The sequence below is a fragment of the Lepisma saccharinum genome, chromosome 28 (assembly GCF_977018435.1).
Source record: "Lepisma saccharinum chromosome 28, izLepSacc3.1, whole genome shotgun sequence".
Taxonomy (NCBI): Eukaryota; Metazoa; Arthropoda; class Insecta; order Zygentoma; family Lepismatidae; genus Lepisma; species Lepisma saccharinum.
The window spans coordinates 34,359,778-34,386,365 of NC_139256.1; the positions used below are offsets into that span (position 1 = coordinate 34,359,778).

The 26,588-nt window shown below is 37.7% G+C and overlaps 1 protein-coding gene across 8 annotated transcripts in view; it reads left to right on the forward strand.

The window, feature by feature from the left end:
* Positions 1 to 26,588, forward strand: part of LOC145981056 (uncharacterized) — a 288,517-nt gene that overhangs the window by 160,807 nt on the left and 101,122 nt on the right. For 2 of the 8 annotated variants that reach the window (XM_083114163.1, XM_083114164.1), the window contains exon 1: positions 15,362 to 15,589. The exons of the other annotated variants lie outside the window; for them this stretch is intronic. In XM_083114163.1, the coding sequence (XP_082970289.1) occupies positions 15,472 to 15,589 (118 nt within the window). In that variant the 5' untranslated portion in view covers positions 15,362 to 15,471. Of the gene's footprint in view, positions 1 to 15,361; positions 15,590 to 26,588 lie in introns of those variants that run through there. 8 annotated transcript variants of the gene reach the window in all.

Below are 26,588 nucleotides of genomic sequence, written 5' to 3' on the forward strand. Positions count from 1 at the left end.
GTTTTTTTCTAGTGTAATCAACATAAGGACGATAACTTTCACCAACGCTTTCTAATGCATTATTACACCATAAGTTCCAGTCTTCAAAAATTTTCTTCCTAACCCTCGGCAGAAGATCTGTGTAATGCAATGGTAACTGGATTGTTTCATTCATCTGAGCAGCTTGTTTTGCATATCTGTCTGCTTGTTCATTTCCGTAAATATTAATGTGTGATTTTACCCACACATAATGAACTACCTTTCCATTGCTAATTAAGCTATTAGTTGCACGAATACAATTGATGACATATGGTGATATTTTAAATAAATTTTTATAATTAGATTGTATTGCTTGTAAAACACTTTGCGAATCAACCAGTATTAGAAATTTCTGTTCTGGAACTGTACCAATATAAATCAAAGCTTGATATACCGCATATATTTCTGCTGTAAATATGGATGCCTCCACTGGTAACCTAAACATTTTTGATATATTTCTTTCAGTATCATAAAGAGCTGCTCCTACTCCACTTTCAGTTTTAGACCCATCTGTATATATATGATAAAAGTCTTCCCAAGATTCTCTAAACTCAGCTGAATGATTATATTTCGGGAAATATATATTTTGAATTGGTTGTGTGGGAAATTCTAACGAGTATACTGGCAATGTTCTTGCTATAAGTACTTGACTACATTCATGATGATATTTACTAAATAGTTGTACCCAAAGCGTAGCTGATTTATCATTGGTTATTCCTGAATCATGCAGCTCTAAAAGATTTAATAACACATCATTGAAAGGATGCCATGGTGAATGTTGAATTTTAAATAACATTTTTATAGCAATTAACTTTATCCTCACAGAAACCGAACATTCTACTGACTCCATATATACCACTACCTTAGGAGTACTGTTCATTAATCCCAAACATCTTTTTAGAATTTTTCGTTGCTGGACTTCTAGTGGAGAAAGTTTTGTTACTGGAAGATTACACAAGACCATTAATCCATAATCTAATACTGCTCGATAATAATTCTTATAAAACATAAGCATGCTGGTAGGATGTGCTCCCCATTTGGTATTCGCCATAGCTTTAAATAAATGAAATATTTTATCGGATCTATTTTTCATCATATTTATTTGATACTGCCATGATAATGATGCATCAAAGTATACACCTAGATATTTTACTTGTGAAACAATTGGAATTTGTAATCTCCTATGAATAATGTTGAAAATATTTTGAAGACCCTTATGTTTAAATACTACTATTTTGGACTTTTCTAAAGATATTGATAATTTTTTCTGCTTTAACCATTGGTTAAATTCTATTAATTTGTCTTCAAACATTGAAAAATCTTTCAAGTGATTGCTTGAGTCTAAATATATACATACATCATCAGCATATTGTAGAAACTGAAATGGGGAATCTATTATTGTTTTAATATCTGATAAATAAACATTAAATAATAATGGGCTAAAAGGACTTCCCTGTGGTAGTCCTTGTCCAATATATATTGGACCTATCATTTCTGAACCAAAATGAAAATAAAGTTGTCTTTTAGATAACAATTTCCATGTCAATATGAGTATACAATGTGGCACTTTTAGTAATTGTAGTTGTCTCAATAGAACAGTAATATCTACGTTGTCATATGCACTTTGAATATCAATAAAGGCTGAAAGTACTGATTGTTTTTTGTTAATAACGCTATAAATATGAGAAGATAATGTTACTAATGCATCCTGGGTTCCATAACCTTTACGAAATCCCATTTGTCTGGGAGAAAATACCTTTTGACCTTCCATAAACCACTCTAATCTTTTTAATAAAAGCTTCTCGAAAATTTTTGCCAATACGGAACTAAGAGCTATTGGGCGATATGACTGACCCAAGGAAGGGTTTTTTCCTGGTTTTATAATTGGCATAATAATTTGAGAGGTCCATGCAACAGGAATTTTACCCGATAGGAATATTTGATTGTAAATTTTACATAAAATGCTTAGTGCATTCTGAGGAAGATTTCGTACCATAGAATACGTAATTCCATCAATGCCAGGAGCAGAATCTTTAGACCCTTGAAGAATTTCATGAATTTCATTTACAGTGATAGAGGATGTGAACCCCTTTGAGTATTTTGATGTAGATGAGAATGTGTAGAATATATTAGGAGGTTCGCAGGCTGATGTAAAGGGTGTAGGAATTACTTTATTAATAAATTCAGTTTTCCATTCAGTGGACAAAGGTAAAGTCCGACTTACATGTGCTTTTCTAAGTGATCTGAACTTGCGCCATATAACATCTAATTTTGTTTTAGGGTTTATTTCTTCGCAATATTTTTGCCATGAAAATCTCTTAGCCTTTATATATACTTTTCTAGATTTTGCAGTAGCTCGTTTTAAATTTATCAAAGTTGCAGGTGAAGGAGCACTTACAAATTGTTTCAATGCTTGTATTCGCTTCCTTTTTGCTTGAAAACATTCTTCATTCCACCAATCTATTTTAGGAAAATTTCGATCATATTGCGGTTTCAGTCGCGGACAGGCATAATCCATAACTTGAGTTATTATGTCCACAAATTTTTCATATTGTACAGTATATTGGTTTTGATATTCTTTAGCTGAAAATTTTAAGTCTAAAACTGAATTATATTTCATCCAATCTGCCCTCTTTACGCTCCACTTACGAATTGTTTTATGTTTTATTAATTTTGGAAAGTTTTGAGAGGATGTTAGCGTGATGAAACATGGAAAATGATCACTAGTTCGTAAATCAAAGTCTATTTCCCATACAAATTCAAAACACTGATTATCAGATATTAAAGTTAGATCAATTGAGGACATATTGTTTCCATTTGGTGGTACATGTGTTGGAGATCCATCATTTATAACTGTCAAGTTATTATAATCCATCCAATCTTCAACTGTCTTTCCCAAAGTATCAATTCTATGATCACCCCACAATGTATTATGACAATTAAAATCTCCTGTTATGATAAAGGGATGTTGAAAGCCAGACAAAAGAGAATTTAGATGAGAGCTCTGTATTTGTTGAGAAGTGTAATGAGATGGAATATACAAACTAATAATATTATAAAGTAAGTTGTTTAACTGCATTTTTATACCGACCACTTCTACATTATATTTGGAAAATAAATCATGTGTTGAATTAAACTGAATTTGTTGAAATGGTACACTTTCATGAACAAAAATTCCCACACCCTTATATCCCACATTATAATCATTTAATATAGTATGATAGTGAGCAATATGAATATTTTCTGATTTTAAACCCCATACCTCACTAACGCAAATAATTAACGGGTGACACTCATCTATTAATTTAATTAATTGAAGTTTCCTTGCAGAGAAGGATCTTAAATTCCATTGTATTATTAATGGCAAGATTTTTCTTTGCTGGCAACACATTGTTGTTTTAAATTAGGGGGTGTCCCCGAAATCTTGTAAGTCTTGAATTAGTTTTAAAATTTGTACAGAAATTTCGTTACATTTTAATATTATTTTCCTAATATATAATAAATCATCACTCACTGAAATTGTTGTGGTTAGTTCTGCTATTAGATGTAGCAGATTTACTAGCGATTCTTTCTGAGAAGGACTCTCTGCTGTTGTCCGGCGTCCAATCGAATCTGATTTTCTATCCTGTTCCTTAGAGGAACACGTCGTGCTCACAGGTTCACTTGAATTAGCCACTGCTGATGATGTTAACGCAATTTGTGGATCCTTGTGTTTATTTTTGTCCTTTATCAAAACAGGTTTAATTGTTTTCCTCAATTGTGAAGCAGAATGCAGTCTAAAATTTTCCCCGTGTTGTTTTTTAAAACTTTCATAAGACCGGTCAGATTCTGGTGGCACTTTCTTCCAACAGAGGTTACTTAGATATGTGTCATTTCTTCTATTTTCCCAATCTGTAACAGAATTAAATCTGTTTGTAGTAGAATTTTCTGATGTGCAAGGGCTTTCCTTGTTTATTGATTCCTTTCTTATCTCTAGCAATTTAGGAAAGTCTTTAGCAGAGGTCGCATATGTTCGCCGTTCATTTCGTGGATCAATTCCAAAAAGTACTTGTTTCTTTGCATCTTGATAGGAGATGTTGTTATAAGCAATCAGCCTTTGTATTTCTCTCTCTTGCTCCCATCTTACACAAGACTTATCGGTAGATAAGTGGTTTCCCTTGCAATTAATACATTTAGGACTGGCATTGCAGATTCCATGTTCCGCTTGACCGCATCTATAACACACGGGAGAGGATTTACACTGTGTTTGTGAGTGTGAGAAACGGAAACATTTCTTGCATAAAATCACAGATCTTACTTTTGGCTTCACTTCAAATATTTGTCTCCACAACTTCACTTCTTTTGGTAACTGTTGAGATTGGAATGTTACACTAATCAGTTTAGTAGGTTCTTGTCTTACTTCCCCCTCTTCATTGAAAAAAGTTTTCTTCATCCTTATTACATCTATTATTGGAACTTCAGCTCTAATGTCTTCGATTTTCTCGTCTACTGGGATGTCGGTAGGTACACCATATATTAATCCTTCTCTCACTAAAAGACCTTTAGGAATTCTGGCTTCTAAATGGTATTTTTCCTTGATGAATTCATTTTTAGCAAATTTATTTGCATCATATGCTGTGCGAAATGACAATTTTGCCTGCTTCAAACCACTTTGTTTAACGAATTCAACATCAACCTTCTCCTTACACAAATTATAACCTAATTTTACCGTATTCAGGCTCTGTGATCCAGGTAATGTACTGTCCACCAACACGATATATGGGCCTTGATGTCCTTCATAATATAAAGACATATCATATGCCTCATTTCTATATTTAGCAACACCAACCTTTGTACTTGCACTTACTTTCGGATTTTTGGGGTTTTTCTCCACTTCAGGTTCCGTGCATTCTTCATTAGATCGACCTCTTTTGAAAGAAGTCTTATCACTAACTTCCATTTCCGCTAACTGTTCAGGTACAACCACATTCATATCACTCTGGATTGCTTGCATTAAATTTTCTTCATTAATCTTCACATCCTGAGCCATCTTGGGAAATCACAAGCGTTTTTATTTCGCTTTTCTCTTTCACATATCAAATGTAAAATGTATAGAGAGATTTAATCTTGTAACTCTAGAACTATTATTCTCAAATCAAACTTCAATTAATTAGATCTCAAGAAAAACAAACAATTCAACACGCTATTCACACAGAATCCAAACGATACCACCATGAAAACCTTCCTCCAGAAATATCTCTCTCTGCCGCGGTTCAAGGTGGCTAGATAACAGGCGAGTCAATTACGGATAGCGAACGGAGATTGGTCGAGGAGAAATGAGTCATACCGGAAATAAGCAAGATCGCAATTCGTAGTGTGGTTTCATAAAGTTCTGTGCAGAGGCTTTTTCCTTCTCAGTAGTAAATGTATGTGTGCGTGTTTGCGTAAAAAGGTGAAATATTAAATAACCGACATTTTCAACCTTGATATGCCTGATCCCCATCTTTCGGTATGGATAATGTGCTTTAAACCCCCTGTACTTGCATATCGCAATTTTACATATTAGATTATTACAAGCTCGGGAATTACTACTTGAAAATATATTGTAGTTCATTGAAATCTGGAAAGCTTTTGCTTTGTCACCACAACTGCAGTGACGTAGTGTGCAACACTGTGTGATACGAAACCATGAGTCCCAGATTCGAATATCATCAGTCTCGTCGTCGCGATTAACCCCAGAGCTAGAAAGTAGTGGAATCTGTCACGTCACTAATAAAGATACCTACAAAATTATTGCTCGACACTAACATTCCTGTCTTTCTTCAGCTTGAACAAATAGAAAAAAAATCACAAACCGTGATCTTCCATTATCAAAACTCCCCTGCAACTTCTTAGCGAAGTATATCCACCTGTTTATGTGGTTCCGATGTGTAAATTGAGTCCACACGATGCTGTAAAATGCACCTCGAGAGTATCGTCCTTGTTGAGAATAAGATAATTACTTTTTGCTAGACGGCCGGTCATTCTCTCCCTTCTCGCCATTAAAAATGACCTTCAACAGAAAGGAACTAACACAGCGAGTTGTTTGCATATTCTTTGCCACACGGATTCGCAAAGATCCATGTATTGGAGATATGTTGCATGTTCCGAAGTATAAGCAAAGCGACAGACAACACTTGTCGCTTGAGGATTTCACCAATCGAACGCAGGCTTGTGCAGCCTGTCATGCTGCTACGGTGCGTTGCTGCTCATTGGTTCGTTCCCAAGCAGCATGTCGCTTGGAGTGGATTGATTTGGTTTATTTTACTTAGTTTTTTCTGCCACTTTTGGCTAATCGCGAAGATGAATGATGTGATATGTTGAAATTGATGAAGGGACACTCGCAAAGAACGCCAGGCAGGAGTTAGAACCCGGGACTCCTGACGTCGTAGTGCGCTGCATGGAGGTCGACACGTCGCTTGAGAACGAGCCAATCAACAGCACGTGTCGTGTGTCGCTTGTTGTTTCGGTGTGAAATCTCCATAAACTCGTGATCAAGGTTTGAAAAGTTATAAAGGCAACCTCGAATACAGGAAAATTAATCTGATCGAGATTCGTTCCCAAATTAGACGCCAATCATAGAAAATAAATTTATCACATGTAAAAAATCATTTAACTAAGATGGATAAGGAATTAACCGGTATAGGATCCATTTCAGCACTGGTCATCACATAATATCTCTCATATAATGATGCATATCTATGATGATATGCGTTTCTGTTACCAAGTCGGTGCAACATTCAATATGTCTAATATGAACTGGTACAAAACTACGTATTTACGTCGCCAAACACCATACACGTTGGCGCCATGCAATTTATTATTTCAACTTAACTTCCACTTTACGGGAGGGTGTAACCGGAAGTTCTTTATCTTGGCTCGACAATATTATTGCCTTCGTAGTTTTATAAAAATCCAACTGTACTGTGATGCGTAACGGAGTAAACCACGTGATCAATCTGGTTTTCAGCATCAGACTCCCCCCCTCTCCCCTCGCTTCCTCATAAAAACTTGTGGTCATTTGATGTCTGGGCTGACGTCTCAAGGTTTTCACTTTAAAAATATTCAAGACCGGTTCGTTGTTGGATTATTATATGTTGCTTAGTCTCTTCCGCGTCCATCTCTAAGCGGGTTAAGCGGGCGATTGTACTGATGCTCTCTCCAAACATGTTTGAGTTACTACTGACTGTGAATTCATGTGAATTGATTTGAGGTTTTGCACATCTTTTAACCTTCAATGTCAAGTTCTCAACCACGAAATTGATTTGCTCTTAATCTCTTGTAATGCTTAACCTTCTATGAAAACGTTTAGCTTCCACTGTTTATTCTTCTGCTTGCTTTCCCTATTTTCATTATCCTTTTCCTTGTTGCAAGTTCTCTGTTCCTGTCTTCAACCGAGTTCCTTACCTTTCTGCACCTCTGCAATTTACAACATTATCGTTTTGTTTGATATGCTCCATGCTGGACCTTTCACTGATATTTTATTTCTATTTCCTTCGATTTCATATCTCAGGACATTGCGTACCGCTTTGCAACTTCTCAGGACAATAGATTTCCACAGGCTACATCAACGAGTTAGAATAAGTACTATTGCTGAGGTAAATTAAAGCTCCGTCCTTCATTATCGCCCGAAACGCAGAGCCATAAGAGGCTGTGTTAATTGCAATTGTACATTACATGGAGTTTCTAGTTCATGCGATATGCGAATACATCTTCCATAATATTATACAAGTTCTGGAGCAAGAATTAGAACATAGTTTATAGTTGCTAACATATTTTTCCTCTTGAAACAATACTCGTCGTAAATTCAAGTTTGAACACATTACTTGAAATCAGTCTTCCTACTAAACAAAAGCCAATCGTCAAAAACTAACAGAGTTCCTGTTAATTTACAAACGCATGCACAACAGAAAGAAACAAATACTTGCTGCTTGGAGGTGTAGAGGACAGTCACATATTTACGGCGAGAATATTCGGCGGAATATACTAAAATAACGTTGCAGCGGAGAACAGGTAGGCGTGTATACATTATTTCAAATTAGTTATTTTGTTTCTATTGGATTTGGAGTATTGTATTGGCGTAAATACCTGGATTTTCGGACTCTGTTACATTGCAAGGGTGATAATAATGTCGGAAATTAATGATTTAATGGTTAGGTATGGCCTTAAATGCAGCCTTAATGTAAAATTCGGTCATAACAATGTCAGATATGTGTAAAGTAGTAAAATAGGTGCTGATTAGCCAAAAGGAGAGTCACTTTACTTAGGTCATCTTTGTTGCAGTTTGCATAGGTCATCATCGCTTGCAGTTTGATAGGTCATCTTCGTTTGCAACTGTTAATTTTGTCTTGTGCCATTTGTTCGTACAGACTTTTACTCCCTTCTTTCAGTTTCAGCCACTTCCATGTTTTTTCACTCTGACACACGGTGGCTGTTGTCAAGAATGTTAATCGCCTCCTATCCCGTGACTTGGTGGTCCTTCTTTAGAATTGTCAAAAGCCTATGAATGATAACACTGTCGCTGGGTCTTGGGAACCTACAAAATCTTAAATTTATTATAGCAATTATATGTGGTCACATCATGTTGATACACGTTCAGCCATCTTGTTTAACACAAGTAAGAAAATACCCTGACTTCTTTTTGCCTTCGTTGGAATGCCGCCAGCTCTTAATGGACATGGGCAAGTGACCCTAATACTGTGAGAAGGTTTTAATCAGAGGAATGCGGAGGGGTCGGTTTTAACATATTGAAGACTCGAATTGCCTGAAGAACATGTTTCGAGCTGTCATGCAAAGCAAGCGTGTCCTGGGCCATAAGGAAAAGGCCGATGGTTTGTGGCTGCAAGTTATTTTTTCCCTCAATGGTACGTGGTTTTGCTATCACTGTAGGCATTTTCTTCTGGCCAGAGAGAGTTGGCTTACAAGATTCCGTGCTGAGTTTGAGATGTGTCGTGATGCTTGGAATCACGTGACGGTAGTCAAGCATAAACATGCAGAGATACATGCAAGATTGACGTGATGATGTGGGACGTGTGTGTTTTCCAAGCGTAGTGTGGAGGAGGCTCGGAAGACATCGCGATCAAGGTTGCACAGACGAATTTCTAAAATAAAATAAAAATGAAACGAGTGTCGCCAAGTTGATTACCGTTGACATAGTTACGTAACGTCTGAGTGACGTTTGATGTCTTGTCCTTTCTTGGAAACTTGTTGACGGCTTGTCCAAATGTGATACCCACGTCTTCGGCTGTAGTTTTTCCTTCGAGATCAGAACGCGGTACCAAGGACTGAAATTGTACTGACGTTCTTTGTTTCTTTGAGGGAAAGGAAAGTTGCCATCATTGTTTGTCAATGCAATTCATAATTGTGCTGTTTCTTTGATGTAATGTACTTGGCACAAAACCTGAGTGAGTTTGTTTTGTCGTCCCTCAGTTCATTGTCCCCTTGACGTTCATTCTAGCGTTGTGGATAAATTAGCCCATTTTATTAGCGTTTTTATTTCCCTGCGCACCTCCAACAGTACATAATGTACACAGACGTTTGCCAGTGCGCTGTTTTCTATTGGTGTATTGGAAGTGAGTGAATACTGTGAGCTCTTTGCCGGAAAGTGTAAGGAAGCTTTCAGACTGAAGCTACACGGGTGTTTCACACTTAAGTGACAAGCGACAGGGGCCGCTTCAATCTATAAATAGGCATTCACCGTGCACAGACAGAGCGACACGTGCAGCTTATCGTGTCATTTCTGTTCGAAACGTTGTTTTGATTAGTGAGGGTTCCCTTCCAAGCGAAACGTGCCCGTCAATTCAGTCTAAAAGCTTCCTACGACAATTATGCAAGTGTAAAGTTGAAGCAAGAGAATAATAAGTACGTCACTTACTCTCTGAAAGCTAGTACAGAAATCACTAGCGCCGCCAAGCGGATGGTGTGAACATATTAGCAAATTTGTAACAACTTACTCTAAATTCATGGGGCACAACTCTCATAATTTGCATTTCAAACTATTTGTTACACGGTATATTAGTTTAGCAAAACTATTTTTATACCTTTTTACTTAATTTTCATATCAGCTTTGCTTTGCACATGAAAATATGAAGCCACAGAATAATACACACAGTAGGACGCATGAGTATTACAAAGTTATTCACGTCCACGCTTATTCTTTTTGTTTTACGCAATGAGAGTTTCAAGAATTGACACTGTCAAACAATCTCTGAACCAGCATACGTAAAAATCCATTACTTAAAATCACGTAGGATGCAAGAGAATAATCAATGAAAATTGTCATGGACACTACCGAGCAATACATGTGAATCTCACTGTACGTCACTTACATTCGAAAAGCTAGTACATTTTTTCCGTGCTGGAACTTGCAAATTGCAATAGGACTTCTTCATGCCATTGTGTGGCAAAGCTTGCCACTTGCCTTGAACCCACAAAATATTGTGAATGGTCTGCGAGACGAATATTTTGAATGAAGTTTGTGCGTGATTAGCGAGTCTCACTGCGTGGGTCGTAGAGGCGCGTGAAGTGTAAGCACAAACACGACAAAGAGGACATCTCTAACAAATTCTGAAACATTGCCAATCCCTCAGCGATTCCAACGTGCGATCAAGCCAGCAAACAAGCCTTGGTTTCTTGGGGGCTTTCTCCCCTTCGAGAAGAGGATGTGGAAGGTGTCTAAACGTGGCTAATTATACGAAAAGTTCAATTGATGTCCATTGTTTAACCAAAGAACAAACCGAAACTTTCAGATTGATGTCAAAAGGTCACTATTTCCGCTCCAAATTTCAAAGTGCGTTTGCTGATTCGGAAACTCTTCGAGTAACGGTGCCAGGTGTGTGTTTTGCGCTTTTTTGCGAAACTTTACCCATTGGCCTACTCCTTGAAGATTTGCCTCATATTTTCAAGACATTGGCAGCTTCATAGCGTATATGGAAGCCGTGAAACTTTGATGGATAATATGGTGAATTTAAGAATGCTTCATTCTGTGATTGAAATATTTATAGCATATATTTTGGTTGTGTCCACAATCTACATTATTGTGGTTAGCAGGTAGAGCGTCAGTCTTTTGTTGGGAGTTCTGGAAGTACATATCAATGGAATTTTTAAGACTTCAATCCATGTCGCAAATAACGTCTTAATCTAAATCTTGGCAGATTATTTTATTTGTACAACAAGTTGGAATTGCATTTTCAACTTTTGTTTCCAAAACTATCGTGTTTATTCTTGAGCGACAATGACCTGAAGGTTGTTGGAAAAGTAATAAATAACACATTGAATGAATTTGACCTTTATGATTAAATTTTGCCTGCGTAAAAGGTAGACTTTGAAGCTAAGCTTAGTTTCAGATATATTTAGTGATCATAATCATTTTTATAAGTTTACTTAATTTTCATGTCAGCTTTTCTTTGCACTTGATCGAAAAACAGCTGTTTTTGAGGATGAAACCTTCCATGATCTAAAGGATAAGGTGATGCCTTGTAATGCCAGTAGTCTTCAGTGTTTCTTCGATAATTAATTTCATCTAGGGCAAAGTTACCGATGTATCGGTATATTTTGCCATTACATGATATCTATTGTAATATTCTGATGCAATTCTTGAATAAGCAAATTTCATGTTCAATCGATGCATGTAATTGGATAATACAGTATTTACACATCAATATTGATCAATTTTTTGAACAAATTTTAATTATTGAAATTTTTAAGTATCTGTGAGAATCGGTAAAAGTACCGGTGCATCGGTATCGGTTCAGCCCTAATTTCATCATTAATCTGTGGCGTAGTAATTAGTATTTTATCGTCACGACACCAAGGGTTTGCATCTAGGGTAAAGCTTGATTGCGACGTAGATACAGGGAGGTTATTTCAGTCGTTCACCGCCAGAGTGACGGCCGTTCCGCGGACTCTTCATGCAACAGGTCCCGGCAAATTGCATTACAGGAAGTCCGTAACAGAAACCGCTTGTTTTGTAATGTTTCCACTTTTCACAATTACAGTTACAATTACAATTGAAATAAGCACGTACCTTGTCGCACGGATGCAGGAAAAGGTGTCCTCCCAAATACAAATATTTCTGGCACCTTATTTCTGACATCTAATCTTAGATTAGTCATCGCTACTTTATTCTCAGTTGTCGCGACAGCGCCTGCAGCTTATCGGGGGTTGGGTGAGTTGTCAGCCGCGAGAGGGCGCTTCATACTGCACGTGTCGGCAGTGATGCCAACCGTAGGGACATGTCCCTACGCATAGGGACTTTTCACTAAATTTCGCCCGCGTAGGAACGTAGGGACAGATTTTGCCAAATGAGGGAAAACGTAGGTACTTTTTTCAATCTTCGTAAATTACATTTTATGAATTAGTTTATATGGATACTTTAGCGAGGAGGAGAAAAAAGAACTAACTAACAGATCTCCATCAGAATTTTGGAACATGTTATCGGTTACCAAAAACTTTCAAGGCAAGTTCCTTTTTGAAAACATTTCCACTCTCGCGAAAATAGTGCTAACATTGCCGCATTCTAACGCGGAAACGGAAAGAATATTTTCAATGTTAAGTGATACAAAAACAAAAAAGGGAAATAAAATGGGACCAAAATTGTTAAAGAATGCAGGAAATACAGCATCATACATGCTCTTCACAGCAGCAGCATGTATGACTTCAAATAACATAATCAACAGTAAACGACTCAACGTTATTCATTAGGGGTGTGCTGGATTCTTTACTTTAAAAAGTCGTTAATTCTCGACGTTTTCTGCCTTGTAAGTTTCTGGAACTTATCGAAAGTTGTAAGTTTTTATTCTAGAAATGCAAAAACAATCACTTAAAGTGAAAATGACTTGTAAAATTCGAGATTTCTAGTGCTTCGGGAAATTTCGAACATTTCCCGTCCAGGAAATTGCAAATTTTTCAGTCCCGAATGTCGGGATTTAAAAAAATTACCGTCCCGATCCCGTCCCGACCCAAAAAATTCTGTCCAGCACACCCCTATTATTCATTAAGGCAAGAATTTACAATACCGGACCCTTCTGTAATTTCTATGCTACGTCTTATACTCACGAAATAATTATTCGTGATTATTTATCTCAAGTTAACATGTTGGGGTGAGGGGGAAAAAAATGTTCATCAACGCGTAGAAGTTGTAAAATAAGCTTTTCAATTCTCGCAATGATTCTCCGTATACAAGTATGGTAGCCATATTTGTTGATATGAACAAATTAAAATTAGTTACGCTGTCTACAGCGTTGCCACACTGTTGATTTCATACTTGGAGAGCATGGATCGTGTAAGAATGGCGGAAGAGAAGAGTAAAAAAGTTGTTAATGTTGTACAGATTGTTAGGTGGAGTGTGCAGGAGGATGGCTGTGGGCTAATTAATAAACTTATGGATTTCAGTATATTGCCCCAAGAACGTGCTTACATGTGACAGCGACAATCACGATGTAGAAGAACTGATTTGATTACAGGTAAATTTGGCAACAGTACATCAATCATAAAATTGCAGGATACGAAAATGGCGTCTTCGATGATGAACGTTTGCCGTTAAAGTGCTACGAAAATAATATTTTTTATCGGTTCGTAATCACAATTACCGCAAAACCATTCAGGAATAGCCCCACTGACCATTCTCGGTAAGTTTAGGTTAAGTTAGGTTAGGCAAACATAGTTAAACTTTGGGCTCGAAAAAAACATGCACGGGTAGCCCAACAAACCATTGACGGATAGCCCCACGAACCATTCAGGTACGGTTAGGTTAGGTTAGGATAGGCAAACATAGTTAAAATTTGGGGTCGTAGTAATATCAGGAATGTATATTTCGTTTTTTAAGTATTGGAAACACAAAATCTTCCGGTAAATAATAAGCGGACCACTCAATGTCACTTATTTTGCAATTTCTACACGTGACCCCCCAAATTTTAACTTCAAATTCGTGATTAGGAGGCCTCAATTAGTGAGTATGCGAAATATTACAAAAAATCGGGGAGAGGTCCTGTATTGTAAATTCGCTCCTTCATTAATTGTGGAAGCACCGAGCAGAAAGATTTGGTAAGTAAATGTGTATATTTTATCTTCGTTTGCATGCTCATGAGGTGTTTTTTTTTTAGTCACTTTACTTGGCGTAGGGACATTTGGTCAGTTGTAGGGACATTTTGACTACGTCTGTAGGGACATTGCCGAAAAATGGTTAGCAACACTGTCGGCTACCAGACGTCAGTGTTCGTTCATGTTCAATTCTGTTTGCGTTCAACAGTACGCGTGTTGCTTATACTGTGTTATTGTAATGTGCTACTCATGGCCAGTGCTTTATTGTGTGTTAATTGTTATTCATTCATTACTTATGTCGTTAAACAAATATAGTCTTGAACATAGAGTTTTTATGTACGATAATTACGTGAAAACGAATTCTTGCAGAAAAGTGGTCAGGGATTACGATAGACAGGATCTCTTGAACCTAAGAAACGTGTTGTATTGCTGTTGAAGGAAGTCATTTTCAACATCTCTTATAACACAGGAGGTTAGTGATCATCATTATTATTACTTTTAAATATCATTTTACGCTTTCGGTTTGCTTTATGCGCCGGGATGCTGTCTTCCCTTTCTGTCAACTGAGGATAAAGTAGCGATGTCTAATCTAAGATTAGATGTCAGAAATAAGGTGCCGGAAATATTTGTATTTGGGAGGACACCTTTTCCTGCATCCGTGCGACAAGGTACGTGCTTATTTCAATTGTAATTGTAACTGTAATTGTGAAAAGTGGAAACATTACAAAACAAGCGGTTTCTGTTACGGACTTCCTGAACGCAATTTGCCGGGACCTGTTGCATGAAGAGTCCGCGGAACGGCCGTCACGCTGGCGGTGAACGACTGAAATAACCTCCCTGTAGGTATTAGGTAGAGGAGCGACGTAAAGTAACTAAAATAGGAATAGATAGATATAATACGGCAGAAGGGAGTAGGTTAATTCTCAGATATTCCTATTTGTTTGTTACTTCTGTTTGCTTGCACGGTTCGAGTTTTTGGCGCTTGTGGATCTTGTCAGCACTTTGTAAACCGATGAGGTACGTTGTGATGTACGTTCAGTAGAGGTGAAATTATGAACACCCGTCGTTGGATTTTGGAAGGTGCTTTTGGTCACCCACGTATCACCTTCAGCGAGCAAGTTGACCGTTAAACGAGGGGGAAGGATGAGTGAGACAGGTGGTTTGTTGATCTTCGAAACGGAAGCAAGCAAGCAAGGAAGGACTCCAGGTGAGGGGAAGTAGGGGAGGGGAAGCGAGACCGTCTGCCGCACGCTTCGAGAGCAACTCGTTCTTGCAGTCTGCAAACGGCGCGTTCTGCGGTTCGTTCTGCTGGGACGTTCGGAAGTCGAAAGTGCTGGGTGATACGGTCGGATATGTGGATGCTGCATTCTCGCGCGTGCTTGTGTCGTGTTGGACATGGGGAGAGGCACTGACAACGTCACCATGGCGACCGTTCGTAGGATGAAGCAGGAGGCCAAGCTGAGGAGGTCTCAGTCTCTTTTCCCGATTAGGAGGCATAGTTTTGCTTCACCAGGTAAATATTTTCACACCCTTTTTTTCTTTAAACTAATTTTGTCTTCAATGTCCAATAACCTGCCATCAACTTTTATATTTGTATTTTTAAAATCTTATTCGCTTTCCTGCCTCTGTAGTCTAATCGCGACGATGAAGATGATTGGTGGAATTTATGAAGTGACACTAAAGAATATCCATACACTCTCCAGGACTCGAACTGTAGCCGTCGGTGATGAGATCGCGAGTCCAGAATCCAACGCGCTCGGCCACTGAGGGGGCATCAATTATGTTTAGTCTTCGTGAAAAAGTTTAATTCTGGAAACATAAATTATACAAAATTCTAATTTTTCAAAAATGGATTTTGGCTTTTTTTTAAAAAATGCCATAAATGGTACACTTTGCTGCTATTCTTATTGTAAATCCACAATTGAATTGATTGCGTTGTCTTAGGGAAGTGGTATTCAAACTGTGAGACGCACCTCCCTGGGGAGGCGCCGAAGTTTCGAAGGGGAGCCGCGAGAACTTTGAAAAAATTATTTCTTTTTCTGAAAATTCAAAGTGTGTTCATAAAAAAATATGTCAATCTTTCATCATGTCACCTGGAACGCTTATATTGTTATTTTTTTATCTATATCGTTGCAACTCACGTTGGTTGTCCATCGGCAATGTCATCTACCATGTTTTTGAACCGAGACAGGAACTGCACTCGCACCTTGTAGAAGAAAACCACGCCAATGCTGAAAACTTCATTGATAGTGTCTTTGAACTGAAATTGGCGTATCTTTTTATATTTTCCAAACACTGAATGTTCTGTATGTACCTTTACAAGGTACAAAAGAATCCTGCACCTTTCAAACAAGTTGGCAGCCTTTAAAAGGAAGTTGCTGCTTTGTAAAAGAAGGATTAAAGATGAAATCATTGGCGATTGCTTTCGTACATTGAGCGCATTGTTAGAACAAACAGTTCTACAATTAAATGAAGAAATCCAACATTGCTGTATGCCTGTTTTTAACATAATCCTGCTTTTCTTACCTTTTAATTTCATGAATGTCGTATGGCTGAATGAAATGACACCAGCTTATAAACATTAAGAAACTATACATCACCTGTGTTAATCGTACACGTTATATCTTCATTACTTGTATATGTACGAACAGTAAACAAACGCACAACAATATTTTGTGTTGATCTTTCAGGCTTAGGGTATTACAAAAATATCAAAATGTGAAAATATAAAAATATTTCTTTAAAACAATCTCTGCATTGTCTTCTACACTGTATATTCCATGCAAGAAATGTTTCCATATTTTTTTTAAAAAATCTTCTGCAAGTGTGTTAAATGAACGACAATCATTTGTATAGTATATGCTATTACGAATTTAACATTTATTTGGTAGTAAGGTAAATCATTACAAAATTATTTTGAAAACCTTGAATTTGGTTTTTCAAAATAAATGGGAAACTTGTATTGGGATAAATCAACCTAAGTTAATACATAGGCAATGTGGTGAATGAATTGCATACAATTATCAAAGTAGTAATCCTGTTATTATTATCTAGAAAATCAAGATACACCACGTGGCAAACGCTAACCGTTTTCCCTGAATTTCGCTAGTGGGCCAACCTTTATATTCCATCTTGGCCGGCGTGGGCAGAACTTCTGGTTTGTACAGCGCTTATTTTTACAATGTGAGTCAGTGATGTGTTGTAATTTAACTCGTTTCCCTGCCTTCATTACGCAGTAAACACTCTTTCACTCTACAATACGTAAAAAAATAAACAGAACAAATCGACTTGATTTCGCTCGTGGGCCAGTTTCTGTGCTCTCCTCCGGACGAAGAACTCAATCTGCCCATGATTGGAAATCGAAGCAAGAAGTAAATTTATGTCCAAACGCAGGTGCGATTTGCTGCAGTTTTTTCAGTGGATGACAGTGGTACAAACTGTGGATATTGTTTTCGATCATAAAGAGGATTTTTTAAAAAAACTGACAACTCTCGTATAACATCGGTGACGGTAACCAATCAGTGCTCCAGGAATAAGCAAGTGTCGAGAGTTTGGTCATTGCTGGCGTAGTGACTAGCTCAGACGTCAAGGATCCTAGGTTCGAATCCTGGCAAAGTGTGCGCTCGACCGTGTACATCAATTCATCTCTCATCCTCATCGTCGTAAGTGATCTATATAGGTACAAAAGCAACTTACGTTAGCATAATGAAAAATAGGAATAATGTTAATATCGTTGGTCAACAGCGTTAATCAGAGGCGCAACCACGATTTTTAGTCAGGGGGGGCAAGTACCAGAATAAACGTACCGATATTATTATTATTACTAGTGGCAGTAGTAGTATCAAAGACGCTTAACTTACGCAGAAAGGGGGTAGAAGTCTGTACTAAAGCATTTGTTTGGAACAAACTATTTGAAATAATTTTTCAACGTTCATTTTCACACTAGATAATAATGGAAAACAAGCACACAAACTGTATTTTTGAATGGAAAAAATAAATGATAAATACATTCCGAAGAAAATTATTTTTGTACATATAACTTATATAACTTTCATGTACAAGATATGTTTACACATATGCAACATGCTAACACTAAATTGTGTAGCCTACGTATTTAAAGCTTATTATTTAAATACATTACAGGAAACAATCATATTGCGAGCGAGAACATTTTTAGATCCAATTTTTACAACTGAAAACAATATTGATTTAATAGGGCGTAAATAATTTCACGGGGCGCCATGGCACTCTCTCTTTCACAACCTTTTTTGTTTTATTTAGATCATTCGGCACCCATGGCCGCCTCCCGCCGCCCCCTAGCTACGGCTCTGAACTTGACGAGACTGAGAAAATCAGGCATTGCGAGCGAAACGAGCAAGAAAATTTTACGAAAAGTATTTTTATTTGTATAAAATTTGAAATCGAGGGGGCAATCGCTCCTCTGTGCCCCACTGCAGGTGCCCTTGACCATCAACGTTTGCCCCTCCCCTAGAATTAACTTTGGTAGAAGGTTGGGGGAGGGGAAAAACTGTGGTTGCGCCACTGGCGTTAATATGCTGAATGATTCTTATCTAATCTTCTATGCTTTGATATGATCACAGGCTACTTTATAAGGTTTAGTACAGGACGATTCTGCATGCTCGGCGATATTTTAATGATATTTTGACTTCCGTAACTTCTAAAGAATGCAACACTGCTACAAGTTTCTTGTTCAGTTTTTCCGTTTCCAACGTTGAGATGTATAAAAAGCAAGTGGCAACACTGTTAGTCACACAAGCATGCTATTTCGTGTACCCCGTAGTCTTCTTGCAAGAGCAGATCACTAATACCTTACCTCGTTTTCGAAATATGTTAGTCCCCGATGGCGTAATGGTAACGTTGCGGCCTTGTAATTAAGAGGTCCTGCGATCGATTCCGGTGGGAGCACCTAAGATTTTGGCGTTCAGCCAGCATCGTGAGAACAATTGGGGAGGCGAAGAGAAGAAGTAGCGCGCTCCGCTCGCGAAAGCTAGAAAACAGCGACGATGGGACCACGCGTCACCCAATGAAAAGGCCGCTCTGGCAGGCCCTAACCCTTAGAAGTTATCGCGCCACCGAGTTTAGTTAAGAAGAAAGATAGAGAATGCAGGGTTCGCCGTGAAACAGCGACAAAATTCGATACTTTGTTGAGAACCTCAAAGCAAAGTAACTTTCCTTGATAACTATTTCTGCTCGTAGGCCTTCTTCCGCCTCTGCGGACAATCGAAACAATATTTTTTTTTGTACAGCCAAGTTCTAGATTCATTATTACCACAGGCATTTGTTTATTTTTGTCAGATACTAAAGCTACCATATTTTCAGAACGTGAAATCGGGCCTTTTTGCTACTCTATTCCTATGCCGCAATGCATGACCGCGTGCACGTACACATAAATGATACATATGTTATTAATTAATCAAAATAAACAAATGTTATTACGCACAATGGATCAAGTCAAGAACAATACTGGAATTGAAGAAAACAGATTAGTATCCCGAAATTAGAATATGGAAATGCAATCAACAATGTCTTGTGAAAAATGTGCGTTTGTACGTTTATTATGACTGAGTAAGCGCTAGAAAATTAAAGAGAAAATATGGCTTGACAAGAAATCGGGACATTTTGACGTCCAGTGTTGCCACAATATGAGAGCACAATTTCCCTTTCCAAGGGGCAAAATTTCCCTTTATGGATCAATTTTTCCCTTCACCTAAGGAAATCATACAATAGTAGTGGTAGTAGAAGTAGCTGAAATTATTATTAGTGGTGATGGTGAAAGCAGTAGTACATAGAAGTATTTCCGTTGGTCCATGTCCATGTGAATAAAAAATGTTATATTTTTCACATAGATATCACTTTCATTGCTTCGTGACCAGATATCCCAGGTTTGGATCCTGGTCAGCAATCCATTTAATCGTTAATCCTCATCGTTACTATTATCAGAAGGTGCAGAAAAGCGATGTACTTAACAGAAATATAAATAGATACAGGCTATATTCAAGGGAGAAAAAAGAACAGAAAAATGAGAATGTGAATATGAAACTGGAACTTAACATAAACTGTAATAATGTAGTCAGATATCTTAAAATTTCCCTGAAATTGTGGTATTTTTCATCGAAATTCTCTTTTCCCTTTTGGTTAAAATTTCGGTCCGAATTTCCTTGCAAAAGGGATATTTCCCTTCATGTGGCAACACCGTTGACGTCCCGAATGAGGTCAGAAAAAATTCGGGACACGGACTTAAAAAAAGGGACTGTCCCGAATATTACAGATAACTGATGTTAGCACGCTAGCTGAGAAGCAGACGATAAAATCCCTCAGGTTAACCCTTGCAGTCAATTCATACATTGTTGAACGATTATTTACATTTACAGGTTATAAGAATTTAAATAATGCAGTTTTCTGACTTTTGAGAAAGTCTTTCAAGCTTTAAAATCTTGAACAGATTCTCTCAGGCTATCGACCAGGTGAGCTGTGGAAATGATTTCAAGCTTTTGAGAGTAACGTCACTCACATCTACAGGGTAGAAGTGCAGTTCTGGATAATAAACCCTTTCGAGCAAGGCCTCATCTCCAGGAAGCTATCAACTCGCGGCAAGCCACGGCACCTAGCGACCTGTTGAGTGAGATGAGTCAAGGCAAAATGGATAATAAACCTTTTCCTGCTCCCACATAAATAGGCAATAATTAGTCTGGAAAGTTCATACGAACCAACCGATCACTGATCAACTCTCGCATGTTAGAAGTGCAGTTCTGAGCGTCAACGCAGTGTATATACATTCGTGGAGGGGATCCCGGCGGACCAATCGAGTGGCATTTCTGGTTAACTAACGCTAACCAGGCTGGGTCCAGTTCAAGCCCCGTGTCGCTATTAAGATTGTCTTTTTCTTCATGAATGGCTATTGCTTCCTTGATAATATGGTCCCAGTAGTTTGAAGTTTTGGTTATGATTTCTGTGATTTCAACATGGGTTGAATTTAAATTGTTAAAACAATATCTTAGTAATTTAAATGTAATAGGTATTTACGACAAGGTAAATACATTTTTCAGCCCAACTTCGCGACCCACCAAACACCCCCTCGGGACCGAGCAGTGGGTCACGCCCCATAGCTTGAGAAAAGATCTATAGGCACCCCTATGCTTGTACTCCAACAGCTAAACATAGTACTAAGTTATTTAAATGTGCCTTTTTCTCAAAACTGTCTTGAATGGAGTTACGCCACTTGTGTTCTGAACTCCTCATATATCGTAAGTGAAATTCCTCAAAGCTCGAGGCCCTGTGCGGTGGCACGCGTCGCACACCACAATCAGCGACCCTGCAGTACTACATGCATCATCGTGCAGCACTGCCAACAGCAAATCTGATGTTCGAACTGCAAACTCATCGCAATATGCTGATGCGTGTAATTTGACAATAACCCTGTGGTTAGAGAAATGTGTGTACGGTTGGCAACACCGATGGATGCCCGATGGCCAGGTGTCGATAAGAGACATTTCCGGCTGTCAGGAGTTCTCGCAGCATCTGACAAATAGGTGTTTCCCGCGCTTTCCATCTCGGGGGGAGCCATTACCTAATTAGCCCTACTGCTGATTAAAAACCCTTCCATCTGCTGCCACTGTTGTCCTTGAGGTTTTTAATCCAACGGATGCTGCAAAGAAGTTTTTTACCCCTTTCCCTTTTTTATCCCCACAAGCAGTTTAGCCACTAAGCGTATGCTGGTTACGCTGCAAGGATTTTATAAACTTGGTCACCGGAAGTGAAATCTTGCATTGGTTCTGCATGCTAATCCTTCGAATAGGGTTGGGCGTGTCTCGTCTCTTTTCGTAATTTCTTACGTGATTCTTCGTCTCGCCATGTTTCTTCTAGGCTACGATTATTTCAAGGCATAATATTTTAATTGAAGTCTTTGAAACCTACTCATTTTTATCAACATAAAACTAGATTCCAATATTAATATCTATATTCGATTGTCATTTGTTTCATTTTGAACACGTACGTTCATAAATTCACATTACAAACTCATCATAACTCAACACAACACAACATTGTAACTATTGTGCTCGTCACATCTTGAAAACAGCATTTCTATCAACATCTAATTGGACTTATATAGGGGTTTTCCAATAAGAACCATATGATTTTACAATGAAATAAAATAAAAACTTATTCAGATACAACCAAACTTTTTATATTATTTTGAAGCATGGTTTATTACATTATGTTTTGAATAACACATCATGTAAGTGTCCACCGCGACTTCGTGCACACGAGTGAATTCGATGAACCCAATTTTCGATGACTTTGTGCAATGTGCAATGTCACGAATGCAGCGTTCGATGTTCAATCTTAATGCATCAAGGGTTCGTGGTCTGTTTGCATAGACTATAGATTTCAAATAAACTCACAAAAAGCAATCTAGAGGAGTTAAATCAATATGCATATAAATATACGAATAGCAAGCCCAGAAGGGCGATTACGTAGACCATAGTTTTCAAGAAGTGCACGTTGAGTATTCACAAAAGAACGTCTGTTTTCATAATTTTTTGGATAATAACCAAACGTTCTTGAAGCGTGTATTTAGCCATGATGAACTGTCACAGTATACTAAACACACATGACAACTAGTGACAGTTATAACATTTGAAGCATAGTTGCCAGTTCATTTCAAAATCATATCATTCTTATTGGAAAACCCTTTAGTTTCAATTAGTTAGAAGTAATGAAATTTTATGATGATCATGTTAAATTACTCAAACATCTAAAACCTTACTACCTTACTTGAAAAAACTAAAATATTATTCCATACGTTAACAGTAAACATTGTAAAGTATGTATTTAAGCAGCGCCATTGTTTTGTACCTAATAACGTTTTATACGAAATGTTATTCCTCTCGGTTGAATAGTTATCGGCTTTTAAAAATGTGAAGTGATACATTGTTTACATCTCACGCGGCCGCCATTACATATGCACTCGTGACCTAGAGGTCGCTTCTGATTGGTTATGCTACGGAAATAGGACCGATCCTATCCTTGGGAAATGCCATGAAATATGCCATGGCATCATAAATGCCATAAGATTTTTCGCTTTACACGGTAGCATTTTGGTCATGGCATAAATGTTAAGAAAAATGCTAAGGAAATGCTTTTGTCTAAAGTGTGCTTAACTCCACATAGAAACTGCCATTGAAAAATTGCTATTAACATCCATTTTTCGCCATAGAAGTAGGCAACACACAACGCCTTGCAGGGAAGCGAGTATTTCATCATCTCGGTGTCCCTTTTTTATTGCCGCTGACTGTACATTGCAACTGGGGGGCTCATGACTTGAACTAACAAGAAGTGGGTGAAAGTATTTCAGCATGTGGTATTGATATTTGCAATAAAATAGTCATGCATAAATTACTTTCAAATACCATGCTTGCAACTTGTTTCTCTTTCGTTTTTTAAACTTGGATAGATGTTTCACGCCCTATGAGAAAATTCAATTAATTAATTAGAAATTCATATGATTCTTAGGGCATATTTATGGTCATAAGTGGAGTTTTTGGTGAATTTTAGGTCAGAAAGCCAGGGGTAGGAAAATACAGGGAGCCATGGCGCCTGAAAATTTTCACCTGCCACATGAATTTTCAATTTGTGTGTGTGTGTGGGTGTGTGTATATGTATATGTGTATATATATATATATATATATATATATATATATATGTGTGTGTGTGTGTGTGTATTTAAATATTTAGAGTTCGCTTTTGGAAATATTCATTACATTTTTTTTACATAACTAGTATAGTATGTATTTTTGAATGTTTGTGTTTTTTCAGTATCATGTATACCATTGCGATATCGTAGAGTCAGCCATATATTAGAATGTATTGCATAGTTATTTATGCTGTTACCAGTTGAGCCTTTTTTAGAAATGCTACTCTGGAGTAAGAATTACTAACTTTTCATCAAATCTTGCATTAATTAATAAATTAAATGTTCTAAGATCATATTTCAAAATGTGTAGCTTTATCTTAGTTGGATTCGTGGCTTTCTTAGAACATATTTGAAAAAAAAAAAAGGCTGGCTCCTGAGAATATGGGGCTGCTGCCTCAAGGAGTGAAGCAAAGGGATGATTGAGAAATTTCCAGTATCTCCTAATCAACTAACTAACTAACTCTCTAGCCTTCTTAAACCCGAAGGTTCATGGCTGCAGCAACACAGGCCTTTCATCTGTCCCTATCTTGAAGATCTATATACTCTTTTCCATCCCTACCGATTTCCTTTAGGTCCATCTCAACGTTGTCCCTCCATCTTCGTCTTCCTACAGGTCTCTTACCATCAGGTTTCCCAACAAGAATCCTGTAAATTCCTCTTTCTTCTCCCATTCGTGCCACATGGCCTGCCCACCTAAGTCTTCTTGATTTCATCATTCTAATAATATCTGAACATGAATACAAATTATGTAGTTCTAAATTATGTAACCTTCTCCACTCACCTGTCTCGTCATCCCTTTTAGGTCCAAATATTTTCCTAAGGATCTTATTTTCAAATACTCTCAATTTATGTTCCTGTTTCAATGTAAGGGACCAAGTTTCGCACCCATATAATACTACCGGCAAAATTACTGTTTTGTATATTTTAACTTTGAGTTTCATAGATATTAAACGAGAAGACAAAAGTTTATGAAGAGAGAAGTAACATGTATTTCCTGAATTAAGCCTACTTTTTATTTCCTCTTTAATATAATTTTCACATGTTAATATTACTCCTAAGTATTTGAATTTGGAAACTGGTTCAAACGAGTTATCAATAATTAGATTTTGATTATTACCTAACACTTGGTTTCGGCCTGTAAGCATATATTTAGTTTTCTCTTTGTTAACTTCCAAACCTATCTCTTTAGTAGTTTTGAAAAATATTTTAGCATTATTCTTAATTGTATTTATATCATCCCCTAATAAGTCTGCATCATCTGCATATGCTAACAACTGAGTCACACCATTTAATTTTAGTCCTTCTTTAGTTTCTTTTACCTTCCTAAGAGCAACTCTCTTATATTGCTTTTCAAGTAATCTTTATTTTCTTATTATTATTTTTGTGATGCGATTGGAAATCAGGGAGCTTGAATCGAGTAAATATATTCATGCTTTCTTGTTTCTGCCCTGGAAAAGCACCAAAAACCGCGTACTCCAGTTGAAGACACGCAATGACTAATTCTTGCTACAAATCTCTCTCCCCCGTCTTCCACGCAATGGTTCGTAACTAATAAGCCACGCTCGGTGTCAGAGAACCACGTGGGAAACCCTTACGTCAAGTTCTCTGCAAATCTCAACCATCCGAGATTATATCAAATGAGAAAATCACCTCCGCAGTAACACATCCATCATCGCAGGCGAAGAGATTCAAGCAACGAGCCTGTGACTTCCTGATGAGATACACCAACACTCCTCTCCTCGAAGTGAAGAAAGAAAAAAAAAATTATCATAACACTCGCATAAGGCGCAGAGGAATCTCGATGTTAATATTAAACATTTTCTCAGTGGTACGCACCCACTGTGACCATCACTCTCATCTTGTTTGGAGAGACCGTCGTCTCGATCCTGCTTGCCAACTTGCAGATTTTCGCTCTCGGATCCATTGTAGCGATTTCATCTCAGCGGCCATCTCTTCCTTTGTTCGTGGTTTCATGTTGTATGTCGATGAAGCTTCCATGATATATTTTTCTCACAGTGTATGGGAATATGCGCTGTTCGTTTGTTTATAGGGGATAATTTTGTGGCCTTCCGAAAATGTAGCTGTGTTGTAATAGAAGTGTTTGTAGAACACAGTGTGAAATCATTGAAGATTGTGTGGAGAGGAAGATCTTAATTTACACACACACCTTATATGATAAATTAAATCAATAAATATTTTTAAATATTTATAAAGTAGCAAACGAATTCCTTTACGAACTGCTTAAAAATGCCAAAAAAATACAAAATAGTTGACATTGTTTCACAAGGGTTGCACAAGTTCGCAGCATTTTAGCACAGACATATTGCTGGTCTACATTTATATTTCAAACTTTGAGTTAGTGCCTGTATACGTGTTTGGGGTTCACGTACAGTTACTTATGAGCCACTGCGAAGGCCTTTCCATCCAGCCTAGAAATTTCTGTAAGTTTTAGCCTGACAAGGCAAGAAACCACTCCTCTTCACTGATACAAGTATGTCCAAGGTAACCAAAAAAGTTCTTGCCGTTCTAGAGCAGTGTTAAACAAAGAGCAATAGTGGACGGTACGTACCTTTAGGTTTCGAAGTAATCTCCATCAGCATCCAACACTTTTTGCCAACGTTCCTGCAGCTGCACAATATCCTGGTGATAAAACTCGGCGGGCTTGGATGCAAAGATTTCCGTGAGTGCGTTCCGCAGGTCTCCCTCATTTGCGAAGGATCTCCCACGGAGGTGGTTGTCGAGGGAATGAAACAGGTGGTAATCTGTTGGTGCAAGGTCCGGTGAATATGGTGGATGG